Source organism: Ctenopharyngodon idella, chromosome 22 (genome assembly GCF_019924925.1).
Source record: "Ctenopharyngodon idella isolate HZGC_01 chromosome 22, HZGC01, whole genome shotgun sequence".
Taxonomy (NCBI): Eukaryota; Metazoa; Chordata; class Actinopteri; order Cypriniformes; family Xenocyprididae; genus Ctenopharyngodon; species Ctenopharyngodon idella.
This window is the reverse complement of record NC_067241.1, coordinates 3,132,477-3,148,511: the sequence shown is the minus strand read 5'-3', so window position 1 is coordinate 3,148,511 and position 16,035 is coordinate 3,132,477. Positions and strand designations below refer to the sequence as shown.

At 38.5% G+C, this 16,035-nt stretch overlaps 1 protein-coding gene across 2 annotated transcripts in view; it reads right to left on the bottom strand.

Moving 5' to 3' along the window:
• The window catches only part of tulp1a (TUB like protein 1a), a 44,956-nt gene that overhangs the window by 7,138 nt on the left and 21,783 nt on the right, over positions 1-16,035 (bottom strand). The window contains exons 1-8 of one of the 2 annotated variants that reach the window (XM_051880060.1): positions 14,614-15,667; positions 10,125-10,251; positions 9,472-9,576; positions 7,765-7,884; positions 6,282-6,392; positions 2,443-2,604; positions 2,141-2,223; positions 1,889-2,059 (exon numbers count right to left, since the gene is read on the bottom strand). In XM_051880060.1, the coding sequence (XP_051736020.1) occupies positions 1,889-2,059; positions 2,141-2,223; positions 2,443-2,604; positions 6,282-6,392; positions 7,765-7,884; positions 9,472-9,576; positions 10,125-10,251; positions 14,614-14,628 (894 nt within the window). In that variant the 5' untranslated portion in view covers positions 14,629-15,667. Of the gene's footprint in view, positions 1-1,888; positions 2,060-2,140; positions 2,224-2,442; positions 2,605-6,281; positions 6,393-7,764; positions 7,885-9,471; positions 9,577-10,124; positions 10,252-14,613; positions 15,668-16,035 lie in introns of those variants that run through there. The other variant, XM_051880061.1, reaches the window with a different exon arrangement.

Below are 16,035 nucleotides of genomic sequence, written 5' to 3'. Positions count from 1 at the left end.
ACTTTTTGTGTGAAATCATATTTATTTTGTCCATCAAAGGTGTTCTTTTTTACTATAATTGAGCGTTAGCAGCGCAGAAAAAATAGACCCAGCACCGAAACGATCGCGGCACTGCTGCTTCTGCTACGTGCTGCCGTGCAGCCTCTGCGTGCGGTGTGAATGCTCTCATCTGTTAACATGGGCGCCGAAAAAAATATGCGCTGCTTATGCTCTGCTGACGCTTGCCGTGTGAAACCGGCCTAACAACTCAAAAATGCTTGAAAAGGCAATAGCCAAGGAGGCTTACAGAGAGCCTAACAACTTGATACTGCTATCCAGGCAGAGTTCAGTTATCCATAAGAGCGTTTGGGCAGTTATGTCTAGATAGAAATGTTTTCCATAAAGTCTGTCTTCCATAACCCCTAATTGTTATGACAATAACAATTACTACACTCTTCTACCTCTAATTCGTTAGAACTGGATACATGCATAGCAGCAATAGTATAAATTGAGCCAACAAGAGGAGCCAAAAAAGGAAACTTCCAGTTCAACTCGTCCCTGTTCTGCCTACAACCCCCAAGTTAGTTCACCCAAAAATGAAATTTCTGTCATTAATCACTCACCCTCATGTCGTCCCAAACCCGTAAGACCTTCGTTTTTCTTCGGAACACAAATTAAGATGTTTTTGATGAAATCCGAGGGTATCTGATCCACACATAGGCAGCAATGACATTGCACCTTTTGAGGTCCAGAAAGATACTAAAGACATTGTCAAAACCGTCGACGTGACTAAAGTGGTTCAACCTTAATATTATGAAGCGACGAGAATACTTTTTGTGCACAAAAACAAAACAAAAATAACGACTTCATTCAACAAATTCGTCTGTCCCCTGTTATACCGCTACGCTATTTTCGTTGCAGAGCTTCAGAGTTTATGTCTGAATGCAGGCTCATTATTGGCCAACACTGAGCCGCCGTTCGGACGTAAACACTGAAGCTCTGCAACGAATATAGTGTCAAAAGGTGCAATGTCGTTGTTGCCTATGTGTGGATCAGATACCCTCCGATTTCATCAAAAATGTTTTAATTTGTGTTCCGAAGAAAAACAAAGGTCTTACGGGTTTGGGACGACATGAGGATGAGTACTTAATGACAGAAATTTAATTTTTGGGTGAACTAACCCTTTAATCCCGAATCACCGAGAACAGACACTAATGCATCGCTATGAGTGCTCCCGAGAGCCTAACACGCTTGTGCAAACACTAACTACTATTCCTCAGGAGAGAACAGAAAAGAAAAAGCTCCATACCTGTCTCTTGTAGTCAGACTCGGGAATGCATCATAACAAGCACATCCAGCTTGCTCGAAGAGTCAACAGTATTCCACCAAAATGCGCGTCCCACATCCCTCGAGAATAGGGACAGCGTGAACTGAGCTTTTCATAACACTCAGGAAATCCTCAAAATACGCGCATTTATTTCCTCAGGAACTAAACGCGCATGCTCCTCCCTCATGCAACAAACAAACATTCTCCTGAAGACAAGAAAGAGTATGATGTTTTGCACAGGTGACTTCTTATACTCTCGGTCGCACCAGTGGTGATATCATAGGCTGCCGCCTGCCAATGTCAAGGTTATTGTTGTGTTTAGACTTATGCTTCAGACACCTGTCATGCCAGAGGCATCCCCCCCCATAGCGACCCCTTTTGAAAGGGAACCCAGGATTCTGTTTACCTGGGTTTTAAAGTGACCCAGGGTTACCTAGATCAAGTGGGAAAAGCCCTAATTTTCAATTGCATACCCTTAGTAGAGCCATGCATTTCAAAATATTAAAACACTATCCTCTCATTTACTACAAAACATTGTCAGTAGTTCTGCATGAATTTGAGCTAAAATTGTGAGCAAATCACCTTCTTCTCATTGTCTAAATGGAGGTAATAGGTGGGGTAGAAGCCTCTGTCCATGCCGCGCTTATCGCGTGTCACTTTACACTTGATGGTGGTTCCCTGTGGCGCAGGCTGAAGAACAAACTCCTCAAGGTCATCAAACTCAATCTCTGGTGATGGAGGCCTCTCCTCCTCCTGTCACAAGAGAGATATTACTATTCAGATTATACATTCTTTCCCTCAGGCTGACATTGCCTCACTTCACAGGAGTCTTACCTTTTTATGTTTCCTTCCTTTGCCTTTCTTCTTTTTGGGCACTTCTGTTTCCTCATCATCACTTTCATCAGATTTAGCAACGTCTAAAATGAAAAGCATTTATATGGATATAAGAAGCTTTTGACAGATTTAAAGTTATTTTGTCTTTAGGTTGTTGTCATTATTATTAAGAAATCTGAAATTATAGAGCTTGTATGAAAATTTGAGTTACAGTGCGCCAAAAAGTTGGAGAAGCATATGTGGTTACAGTAGTTACAAAAAATGTTACAAACAAACAGTTTAGATAGAAGGCTTTCACTTACTCTTTTTCTTGTTATTCTTCTCTTTGTCCTTATTACTCTTGTCTTTTTTCTTGTCTTTGTCTCCTCCAGCTTGAAACATGGAGGTGGAGTTGGCAGTGGATTTCTTTTTGCTCTTGCTGGGCTTAGTCTCTGGCTCACTCTCATCGCTGTCGGACTTAGTGGCTGGAGCAGACGTTTAAGATCCAGTTAACAAATTTGACCATTACAGTTTTTAATAATAAATATCTATCAAAACACTATAGTCACATTATGTACAAGCATGCATTGTATTACACTACATTTTTTAAAATTGTATTACTAATTATTTAGTAAATTTTTAACCTTTGTAGATATATATTTGCATTTTAATATTTTTTTTGGTACTATTTTTAAAACTATATAAATGATTTTTCATTATATTTTCTTCTAAATACAGTATTTTTTTTTTTCCATTTTGTGGAAAATTCCATTTTCGCGTTTTTGTGATTTATGAGGACAAAAATTTGTATAATGACATGGGTATTACAACGTAAACATGAAATATGAGGACATTTCATGAATCCTCATATTTAAAATAGCTTTAAAAACATACTAAACAATGTTTTATTAAACATGTAAAAATGCACAATGTTTTCTGTGATGGGTAGGTTTAGGGGTAGGGGTAGTGTAGGGGGATAGAATGTACAGTTTGTACAGTATAAAAACGTCTCGGGTTACGTTTGTAACCCTGGTTCCCTGAATAGGGAACGCGACACTGCGTCGAGATGCAGTGGGAACGCCTCTGCGTGATTGCGTCAGGGAACCAGGGTTACAAACATAACCCAAGACGTTCCCTTTCATGGGAACTCGAGCTGCGTCGAGACACGGTGGGAACACCATACCCACTACGCCATAGTACCAAATGCCTGTATGTATCAGGACGAAAGTACAGAAGACCCCGGAGTGGAGTCAAGATCCAGGTTATAAAATCTAACGAAGGTGTGAGGTGAAGACCACTCTTGCAGGGAAACTCCAGAAATCAAAGCTTTAGAAGCAGCCATACACCTAGTTGAATGAGCCCGGACGGCTAGAGGTGAAGGCTGTCCGGTAGACTCATTAGCGAGACAGCTTCAACTACCCACTTGCTCATTCTCTGCTTAGATGCAGGACACCCTCTCCTGGGTGACCTGAAACAAACAAACAATTGATCTGTTTTACGCCACAGGGCAGCTCTGTGGACATAAGCATCTAATGCCCGAACAGGGCAGAGCAGATTGAGTTTTTCCTGATCTGGTGTAGTAAAAGGTGGAGGACAGAATGCCTGAAGCATAATAGGACCTACAGTATTAGTAGGGACCTTAGGCACATAACCCGGTCTTGGGTGAAGAAAGGCTTTAACCATGCCCAGAGCAAATTCCAGACATGACGGAGCAACCGACAGGGCCTGCAAGTCTCCAATTCTCTTATGAGACAAAATGGCCAGAAGAAAGATGGTTTTCAAAGTGAGGAACTTTTCTGAAACCTCTTCCAAGGGTTCGAAAGGAGCCAGGGTAAGACCCTCCAATACAATGGCTAAGTCCCAAGCCAGTGTTCTAATGCGCTGAACAGGCCTCAACCTCAAAGTGCTACAAAGAAATCGTGTGACCAACGGATTTCTCCCTACAGATGTTCCATCAATGGGTGAATGGTAAGCAGAAATAGCTGCTGCATACACTTTTAAAGTAGAATGAGATAATTCAGTGGAGAAACGTTCTTGCAAGAACTCAAGGATCCACAGTGCAATAAGCTGGGTCTAGATGACGTTCTTCACACCAAGAAGAAAATAGCCTCCACTTAATGACATACAATATCCTTGTAGAAGGAGCTGTGGATTGGAAAATGGTCTCTACCACCTTGGTGGAGAGATCAGAATCTATGATCTGAGCCCCCTCAGGGGCCATGCCCACAGCTTCCACAATTCCGGGTGAGGGTGCAATATTGTGCCTCCTGCCTGAGACAGGAGATCTCGTCTGACTGGAATCTCCACAGGGAGAACAACTATAAGGGACACCAGGTCTGAAAACCATATTCTGGTCAGCCACAATGGGCTATTAACAACAGATGAACCCCATCCCGGCGAACCCTCTCCAGAACTTCAGGGGAAATGCGTACAGACGCCGCCTCTGCCACGTCTGTACCATGGCATCCAGTCCAAGAGGAGCTAGATGAGTGAGGAAGAACCATAACGGACAATGTGTTGTCTCCAGAGATGCAAACAGGTCCACTTCTGCATGACTGAACTTCTCCCAAAGGAGCTCCACCACCTCAGGGTGGGGCCTCCATTCCCTGGGCCTCAACCCCTGTCTCGACAGGATGTCTGCTCCCTAATTATGAGGCCCAGGAATGTAGGCTGCCCTCAGAGAGAGCAGCTTCCCCTGGGCCCACAGAAGGATCTGATGGGCCAGCTTGCATAGGTGACGTGACCTCAGACCCCCCTGAAGGTTGATTTAGGAGACCACTGACGTATTGTCCACATGGACCAACACGTGATGTCCCCTCATGTCTGGGAGGAAGTGTTTGAGAGCTCGAAACACCGCCATCATTTCCAGCCGATTTATGTGCCAAGAAAGTAGATGGTCCTGCCACAGACCCTGAGCTGAGCGACCACTCATGATTGCTCCCCAACCCATGAGGGAAGCATCTGTCATTAGCATTACACGACGACAAGGAGCTCCCAACACAGGCCCTTGGGACAGGAAGCAAGGTTTTTTCCACATGACTAAGGCACGAAGGCATCGCCGCGTGACCTTGAACTTGTGAAACGGATTTTCCCTCGGGGAGAATCCCTTGGTCCTGAGCCACCACTGTAAAGGTCTCACGTACAGTAGGCCAAAAGGTATCACGTTGGACGCTGCTGCCATCAGACCTAACAGTCTCTGAAACTGTTTTACAGTGACTGACTGGCCTAGTTTTATCGCATTCACAAGAGAATCAAAGCAATACGAACAGGGGAAAAGCTGAGTCCGCATGTTCTTCGAGTCCCAAACCACACCTAGAAAAGTGGCCGTCTGAGATGGAATGAGCACACTCTTCTTGGTGTTGAGCCTGAACCCCAACCTTCTCATATGGGCGAGAACAACATCTCGATGTCGGACTGCCATGTGCCCGGATTGAGCCAGAATCAACCAATCGTCGATGTTAGAATCAACCAATCGTCTAGATGTTAGAATTATTCTAACATCTTGGGGCTGAAACTCGATGGCTATGCGGCAATGCCCAGGGTTGAAGAGATGCTTGCGAGCTATCTCTCCCCTGAGGCTGCATCATCGATAAAATCCCCGGCGTTGCCCACCAAGCCATTAAAGACCACTTCAGCACTGGTGGGCAAAGCGTACTCAGCTTCAGGTCAAGCCGCGGCATGTCTGCACACCATGGCCATAATGCAGGCATACCAGATATTTACGTTCCACTATGCTATTGGACAGTTTACACATGTGCTTCACGATGCAATCACGCAGAGACATTCTCACCGTGTCTCAACGCAGCTCGAGTTCCCATGAAAGGGAACCATTATGCCTATGGAATGTCCTCACTTTGATAGCAAAACAAACCTGTGTGTGTGTATGTGTGTATATTAAATCACAATGAAAAATTATGTATAATATATCTTTACAGAAATGAGAATTCGTAATTGTACTGAAAATATTGTAACAATACATTCGCAATGGTCCTTAAAAATGTTTCATATTTTATGCAATTATTTTTATTATTATTTATTTTTTTTATCTTAAGGTGAAATATTAACCTGACATATTCTTGATGACTGTTTGTGAGATTCACTAGCTAGTTGCTTTTAGCAACACAATGAATAATGTACAGTGTTTTAAGAAAAGTGAAATTACCTTTCTTTTTTGCGATAAAATCTGGTTTATCTCCATTTATCTGAAACATAGAAGCTGGCTCCTTTTTTGCCTTAGATGTCTTTCCTTTGCTTTCTGATTCACCTTTATTCTCTGAAGAGATAATATATTAGGGGAAACAAATTAGATAACTCTTTTCTACAATGATGGCAATGAGTCATTGAAGCCAATATAGAGTTCCTTCACAGGGTATTTAGCTGAGAGCCCTTAAGTGACAAGTTAGGACCAGTTCCCAGAATTCCCCTGGGGTTATTAAGGTGTGCCAGCTTCAGATAATCAGCACAGCTTCTATTTGAAGAACAGTTTCTTTCAATATGCAAATGAAGGCGTTAATGCCGCAACAGGCTCCATCACAACAACCAGAGACCCAGATAACAAAAATATATTCTAAGGAAGTTTTTCTAACATTCCCATTAAGTGCATGTTCTCTGAACGTTTAAAACACCCAGTTTTTTAAAAAAAACGTTTGTTCTTGGTTGTGAGTGTTAAGAAAACATTCCATTTTGAATGTTCTTTAGCATTCTGAAACAAGTAACAACATTTTGAGAAAAAAAAAAGACGTTAAATGAATGTCCAACTAAACATTTCTAAAGAAACCTTTAATGAACGATGAATAACTGTCAAAACAGCAATAGCTCAGTATCATAGAGCCATTAGTTCTAATATCCCTGCTCTTTCTTCATCAACAAACATTGTTGAACTTTTGAAACATGCTCCAGGGTTTCCACATCACCATACATTAAACTTGAAACTCAAATGTTTCTCACATTTAATAGGAGCCCCAGAGGAGGTCATCTCTGTAGGTTTTCAATCATCTAGGCCATTGCAGATTGTCTGGTAAAACGTATTAGTTAGCAGCTGGACTTTGTTTTCCATTTGTTGAAGTTGTTTCTCCACTTATTCGAGTGGCTTGATCAAGCGCCCCCTGAGGAGCTCACCATCTGTCTTTTAACAACAGGGAAAATGAGGCCAAGCCTTTAAGATGAGCCAACGAATCCCTAAAACCATAACTAAAAACAAGAGTTAAATTCACTTGAAAGTGCCCCACTTCAGCTCATAGACAAACCGGAGTGGTGATCTTTAAGACAGCTCTGCCGTATTGTTCTGGCTAATCTTCTTAGCTCACGAGATCTAGCGCTAATCCTCTTCCTGAGCAGCAAACCCCCATGCATGTGTACATAACGACATTAAGAGTTACACACACTGAAGCCATTGTCTAAGTTTCCTCTGATTTGATACCTGAAGTGTTTTGCTCTGAGGGGGAAATAAACCTAAAAAGCTCAAACTGTTTTAAGGGACCAAAAATGCTCTCTATATACCCAACCCCCAACAAAGTGCAAAGTTCAAATTGACTCTTATAATAACATAAATGCTACTTGACTGTTGAAACTAATGGAACAAAGCTCAAAGTGAACCTTGGCCTCGCTCATTAGCATGCATTCAAGTGTGAATACGCTCAACTGACCTTTGGCCTTTGATTTCTTTTCTTTGGTGTCAGCAAGGGAGCTTTCTTTGGTGGTTTTCTTCTTTGTCTTCTTCTGTGAGGTCTCCTCTTCATCATCCTCATCATCTTCATCATCAGAATCTGATCAAAATGACAGTTAGAAACGTCAGTTTTAAAATGATTAAGGCAATTGTAATTTTTTTTTTTTTTTTTTTGCATGTTATTCCTATGAATAATCTTTCATTAAAAACTCTGCCTCTGAAATGGCATCCCTGCTTCACTTAAGTCACCAAGGGTCATGGTTTGGCTAGTTATCATGGCAAGCAACACAGAGGCAGAATCAGGAACTAAAAAATTAAGGCAAGGAGCAATAGATCAACTGCAAAAATGAGTAAAGACATTTGGAGATGGTTTTAAGCAAAATCATGGAAAGCCCATAAATACAATTACTTGCAATGTGACACAATCACTTATCACCTTTGACCAATAGCTGGTGCTGACAAATACACACACAAATTTCGGTGTCAATATGTCAAATCTTTCCTGAGATACAGCCTTAGATATGGATGTTAAATCCATAACTTTTTGCCGACATGGGCTGAAGACGATCGCTTTCAAATGCTCTCGTGTGTTGAACATTGTAGCCAATCACAGACATATATGATGAGCGCATCAACACAATGGCCAATCAAAGGTGTTTACAAATCCACTCAACAGTGCTAAAAGCATCACATTTTTAACATTTCAGTACCAACTTTGTATCACAGTCGGTACTTTTGACAACACTAGGGTCGAACACAAATATAGCCCTTGTAAAATATAGCATTTTACCACATAATTTAAAATGGCAGACACCCAAAATGGCAGACATCGGATTGTTTTAAGCCAAGAAACCAGAGGGAAAAAAGAATTTAGTTTCTTACGGGCCCTTACAGTTCAAAAGTTATTAGCATAAATGTGAGTGCAACTTTGGACAGTTGGTTGCTCTAGAGGGATTGAGTTACAGACTCAAAAATTGTTGTGGTTAATGTTCAGACTGTGTGCCAAATTTCATAACTTTCTACCATACAGTTCTATGGGCTGCCATAGACTCAAGAGTCGAAGAAGAAGAAGAAGAAGAAGAAGAAGAAGAAGAAGAAGACGACGACTGAAGGTGCCTACACACCTTCAGTGCTTGGCCCCTAACAATAATAATAATAAGAAGAAGAAGAATGCAAAATAAGGCAACTCCCATTAAAATAGATGAGAATGCCAACATTATAAGCATCATTCAATGCCATTCACCTGCTTTCACCTCCCTCCCCTCTATCCACCTGTCATGTAGAGATTCAGTTGATTTACAAGATCCAATCTATTCCCAAAGCATACCAAACCAAGTTCTGTTTGGCATTTTTTAAATATCCTGTTTTAACTACTTATGGTAAGCCTGAGGAAGGCTAATAATTTTTCATAATGATGCAAGTTTAAGTAGTGTCCGGGATTTATACAATTTAACTTTTATCAACTTTTTCAGACACACCTACTAATGATTTGTGTGATTGAATTTTTTCTATTAAATATTCTGTATAAAGTATTTTGTACAGTATTAAGGAAAAATGTGCCGCTTCATTCCCTGCCTATGGCTCGAAGAACAAGTTGCCCACATAATTTCTAAAAAAGTGGTTTAGAAAATGGATGTTTCATTAATATCTGTTTGTTACTAATTGATGGATTAAAAATCACTTATACCTTTCTTCTTCTTAGGAGTACTCTTGGGCTTCTTTTTTGCACTCTTCTCTGTTACGTCTTCTTTGTCCTTCTCGGTTTTCTTTTTCTTTACGGTTTTTCTCTCTGCTGAGAAGTGAAAAGAAGTTGTTTTAGCAACCATGGATCATTCCACTAGTACAAAATGACAGTGCTCACAAAATAGTGTTCTTACACTAAGCACTTGAAAATATCTGAATGTCATTTAATAATTAAATGGCCCATGTAATGATCATTTCCTGTTTAGTTTTGTTGTTCCCTGTCACTGTTGCCTGAGTTCTTGTTCTCGTTTGTTGCCATGGTTTCTGATTGAGTTACTGATGATGATGATGATGATAATAAAAGCTATCCTTTTAAAACTGACAAACTTCTTTTTGTGAAATGTTTTGATAAAAACAATTTTTTTTGTGTTATCTAATGCAATGATATTCATACTTTTTTTTTAGTAGGAACTGTACAGTATTTCTCTCAGAACAGAAGCTTGAACATGTGGCAATTCAATGTCCATGTAGCCATTATTTGGTGATTTTTTTACTTCCTAAGGGGCATCCAAATAATTCAAATCCAGTAAGATGAAGTCACAACAGTATGGGTTTGTACTGTATGTCTGTGTAAGATGTGTAATGTATCAGACTGACTCTTTGAAGGCGTACTCTCCTCATCGCCTGACAACTCTTCAGTCTTTTTAGCTTTGCTCTTTTTCGGTTTGTCTTCGGCTCCATTGGCCTTTCCAGAATTTGCCTCCGGCTTCTTCTTTTTTGTCTTCTACATGGGCTGTTAATAAGGACAATGAATCACATTTACAGTTTTTCTTTTGCATGCTTGTACATTTCTGTGCATAGTTGTGTAAATTTAAGCAATAGTTTCGAACTTACCCATTGTCAAACATCAATGAAAGCAAGCAAAAAGATGCACATAATACTTTAGAAATTTGCATTACTTAAAGTCACCATGAAATCAAAACTGTCAATTCTTATTTTTATGAAATACAGCAGTATTTATTATAAATTATTTATATGTTCACATTTTTTACATTTATATGTTCCCTCATAACCTTTAATCAAAATAACTTCCCCTCCCTCTTGCAGGATCTCTTCTCGGATGACGTTTACTGGTGTGAAGGAAGGGCAACCTGCCACTCACATGAGATACACCAATAGCAAACCACAACCATCCAATCAATTCCCCATGGACAAAATTAAGTCCCACCCTACATTTTTCTTGTCCGAGAATCTGTTTCACTCAGATATATGTCATAATAAAGAAGAAAAGACTATCGCGCTGATGCCGATAGCCTCGTGGGCAGCACCGACATTTAGTGCCGTTGCGCTTCGGCGACCCGAGTTCGAGTCCTGGTTTGCTGACCTTTCCCTGTCCCCCCTCTCTCTCTATCTCCTATTTTGCTTCCTGTCTGCTTGCTGTCCTATCATAATGAAGGCAAAAATGCCAAAAATAAATCTTTAAAAAAAAAGACTATCGCAAATGCTGACTTACAGTACATGAAGACATGAGTCTAATATTAAACACTTAAATACTTATTCTTTTTATTAAGCTGCGATTTTTGTTAAATGATGCATTTCGCAATGCATCTTTGTAGTGTGATAATCATGTCTACACCTTTCTTAAGGACAAACAATCAATCAACATTTTCTGTACATTCAAACATTGCTCAAACAAAAGACGTTAAATACGTGACCTCTTACGTACAGAATGCAGCAGGAGGAGAAAGTCTAATTCTTACACAATGTAGGCCGGACGTCACAGCCTGCTTCCGTACTGCACGGAGTAGGGAGCACATAATCTGATTAGTTCCAATCTTATATGAGTATTTATAGACCTCTCTTTAACAAAGAGCAAAGACAGTGGGATCCTTGATTTCTGCCGGCATGGGGATTTTACTCATACATTATGGAAAACCCCTCCTTAGACAGTTAGCCACAGTACATTCAGTTTTGTATGAAAGTGGGGTCTGTTTGACAGAAACATTCAAAAGCATTTGCTTGGTTGGCTGAGAAATATTGATTAGATACTTGTTAATTAGAGTTAATGTTTAAGTACATTTCATAATTTTAGCCATGTCTCTTCAGTGAACCCTGAACTCTTTCAGGTCAGTGAGTTTCAGTGCCATCATGCACCAGTGTCCTTGATCAACCCCTCTCTGACATATTCTCTCTCCTTTTCTCCTCCCTTTATGGTTAAAAATGTAACAGGATACTCAGGAAAAAGGAAACACATGTATAAAATATTTCCTGTTTTTGAAAAACAAAAAACATTAAACATGTAAAACCTGTTCTGTACTATTTTCAGTGCTAAAAATATTCTAGAAAAAGGGTCACACTTTATATTAGCTGTTTTTAAACACTATGTACTTATTATAATTGTTGGGTCCAACGTACTTATTGTGTTAATATTGTTTTGTAAAACACTTGTGCCACTATTGAGGTGGATACAGGTAAGTTTAGGACAGGTTTGGTGGTATAGGTAGGTTTAAGGGTGGGTTAAGGTGTAAGAGAAGGGTTAACTGTGTAATCAAACATGTAATTACAGAAATTAATTACAGCTGTAATTACATGCAGGTATTTTATGCAAAAACATGTACACAGTAAATGCACTTTATCAAATAATTAATTAAATGTTAGTACATAGTAGTTAAAGACACTTGATATAAAGTAGGACAAAAAAAAAATCTTGGCATTAAAAAAATTGTTTTAAACTTGATAGATTACTTTAACCTGACATTTTGACCAATACACAGATACCAGGACCCATCTAGAACAACAAGAGCACACTGAATCCATTTGCTGCTAATTTTATGAAAGTCAACCTGGTTAGCATTGCTTTCCTTTTCTGAAGTCTTTCTAAATCTTTCCACTAAGAAAACACAATCAAGCCGACGATCAAAGAGTCACTTAATTCAATCAAGATATTACACAATTCCCAGACTATGAACTATACCTAACCTAAAGGTAAAAGGCTTCCTTGGCTTACTTAATGAAGAGCCCAAATGTACTGCGTATAAGAACCTCAGGTATTTTATTCAAAAAGAAAAAGATAAGTCTCAAAACAGCCCTTAAAGGATTAGTTCACTTTGAAATGAAAATTAAGGTTTATTCACCCTCAAGCCATCCTAGGTGTATATGACTTTCTTCTTTCTGTTGAAAACAATCGGAGTTATATTAATAAATATCCTGATGCGTCCAAGCTTTATAATTGTAGTGAACGGGTCCAACAAGTATGAAAGTGCATCCATCCATCATAAACGTACTCCACACGGCTCCAGGGGGTAATAAAGGCATTCTGAAGTGAAGCAATGCGTTTGTGTAAGAGAAATATAGATATTTAACAAGTTAAATAAAAGTAAAGTAAAATAGCTAGCTTCCACCAGACCGCCTTCCGCCTTCAACTTATGAAGAAAGTGTAAAACTCTCACAGTTCAAAACGCTTCGCTACGTCCTCCGCCTTACGTATTCAACCTTACGTATTCAACCTTACGTATTCAACCTTCCATATTCAACGCATCGCTTCGCTTCAGAAGGCCTTTATTAATCCCCCGGAGCTGTGTGGAGTACGTTTATGATGGATGGATGCACTTTTTTGAGCTTCAAACTCGTTGATCCTGTTCACTGCCATTATAAAGCTTGGACACGTCAGGATATTTATTAATATAACTCTGATTGTGTTCATCAGACAGAAGAAGTAGTCAAATAGGATGGCTTGATGGTGAGTAAATCTTCATTTCAAAATCTTTTCATTTCAAAGTGAACTAATCCTTTAAGGAAACCTTTAATAGAATCTAATAGCAGATTCAGCATTCTTGACACTGTCTGGCATAGAATATTGACAAATTAAAATTCAAAATGACTTTTACTATAAGAAAAGATGTTACATTACAGATTATTAGAATATAGACTAATGGATGACAGTCTTAAGAGAATCTGGACCTGTAAACAGGATCAAGGCAGAATGAGTCTTTGAGGTGGGTTGTGGCACTGCCATCTTAAGATTACATATTTTCTGTTGAAAAGGCTCTTAAAGTATGAAAATCAGTTTTACACTTTTATTTTAGTTTCCAATTCTCACTTTTAACTAAATGCTTATTAGCATGCATATTACTATAATATTGTCTGTTTATTAGTACTTATAAAGCACATATTAAAGGGTTAGTTCACCCAAAAATGAAATTTCTGTGATTAATTACTCACCCTCATGTCGTTCCACACCTGTAAGACCTTTGTTCATATTCAGAACACAAATTAAGATATTTTTGATGAAGTCCGAGGGTATCTGAACCACACATAGGCAGCAACGTCAGTGCACCTTTTGAGGTCAAGAAAGGTAGTTAAAACGTGGTTAAAATGGTCAATGTGACTGCAGTGGTTCAACCTTAATGTTATGAAGCGACGAGAATACTTTTTGTGCGCAAAAACAAAACAAAAATAACAACTTTATTCAACGATTTGAACCGTTGTCATACGTAGTGAACTCAGTGCAGTTCTTTGTTTACGTCCGAACGCCAACTCAGTATTTCATCAAAAATATCTTAATATATGTTCTGTAGATAAACGAAGGTCTTACAAGTGTGGAACAACATGAGGGTGAGTAATTAATGACAGAAAATTCATTTTTGAGTGAACTAACCCTTTAATACCTTATTCTGACTCATGACCATATTCTACATCCCTTAATCCTACCTAATACCTAAACTTAAATGCTACAAAAACTACCTTACTAACTATTAATAAGCAGTAAATTAGGAGTTTATTGAAGCAAAAGTTGTAGTTAATAGTGAATATGTGTTACCCATACTAAAGTGTTACCGAAAATCACAACCTACTGCATATTATGTCTTGCAAAAGATCAATGACACATGTGTGCTGACAGAAAACACTAACTAATCAATCAATCAAACAGACTTGTATTAACTAATTTAGGCTTGTTTAGTGCCTTCTAGTTCATAGAACTACACTGTTTATGCCTGGCACAAAATGATCAAACATTTTCTTAGTATTGGTTCTATTACTGCTTAAAACACACAGACTCTTAGTACATTGAAATCTAAGACATCTTTAACTGCATTTAGAAACTAGAAGCTCTTTTCTGCTATAAGATGCCACAGTTAAGATGTACCTTCTCTGCAGACATGGTTATTGAGATGACATCGGTTCACGAGTAAAAGTCCAGGCAAGAGAGCAGATGAAGCGGTCATGTGAGTGTATATGAGTGTGCGCTGAGGGCATCAGTGTGGCTGATTATGAAAGCTAGTTTAGTCCGGAGAAGTTGATAATAGGATTCAGTGTAGAGCCCATCTGCCTCAGGAGCAACCAAAACAACACCAGAGGAGCATACCATCTACTGAACGCTACCGCAGAATGAACCTTCTTCATTACACATTAGATTATCAGTGAAAAAGTAGTACTATTATCATATCGTTGAGATATTTGAGAATGTTTTTATTTTTATATTTTGTTTTTATTTTGGTTAAAGTTTTCATAATGTTTTTGTCATTTTTAAACATGTCACACAGAAAAAAGGTGTGTTGGATTTACATAAACTTGTTTACATAATTTCAACATTATGGAATTAAGTAATTTTAAATAACCCCCAAAAAAATTTATTTTAATTTGTGTCACATGACTGAATTTTAAGATTATATTAGTATGGTTCCCTAACAGGGTTTTAATATAGTTTCCTAACAGGATTGATTCAATTTCTTATATTTTGTGTCACATGGCTGAATTATAAGATTGTGTTATCTAGCTATTAAACTATTAGCTAGCAACAACAACAGCACATATTAGCATGCTAAATGCTAAGTAATGAAAAGCGGTAATGTATCAGACCACAGCCTAAGCAAATTAAACTCTATTAAACTCTATCAAGTCTGCCCTTTTTCTCATTTTGCTCAAAAACACATAAAACAACACTTAATTTCAACATTTTTACTCTCCTCATTAAGTCCCAAGCAAAGCATGCTGGGAATTACAGTTTCAGCAAAAATCATTTTCGAGTACTTGATTGGCTCACCTTAAATAATTTAATCTAGTAGATTGCACATTTTGGAAAATTACAATAATCGAAAGCAAAGAAATCAAGTTTTTGAAGAGAAACACAATTTTGTCATGTAGATCGCAAATTAGACAATATGTGTTTTCCCATTTATCAGTGAAATTTAGTTTGTATTAATTTGTATTTCAGTTTTAGTTATTTTAGTACATCATGTTAAATTAAATGAAAATAAGAAATGTTGCCTTGGCAAGATGAAATAAAATATGTTTTTTATGCTTTATTTTATTTCAGCTAATATGTATTTATTTCAAGCAACAAAAATGTTTTTTTATGGTTTTAGTATCAGTTAACAATCATGACAACTCTTTGAATAGCTTTAGCATGTTTTTGAATATGGCAATGTTAATGTATTTGGTCTTGGTGGACTAGATCTGCTACGCTTTTAAAACTAACTTTTTGCCACACCTGCCAATGGCCGGTGATCATTTACTGACCATAAATATTTTTTACCAGCCATGAAACATAGATTAAGTGATTTATCTT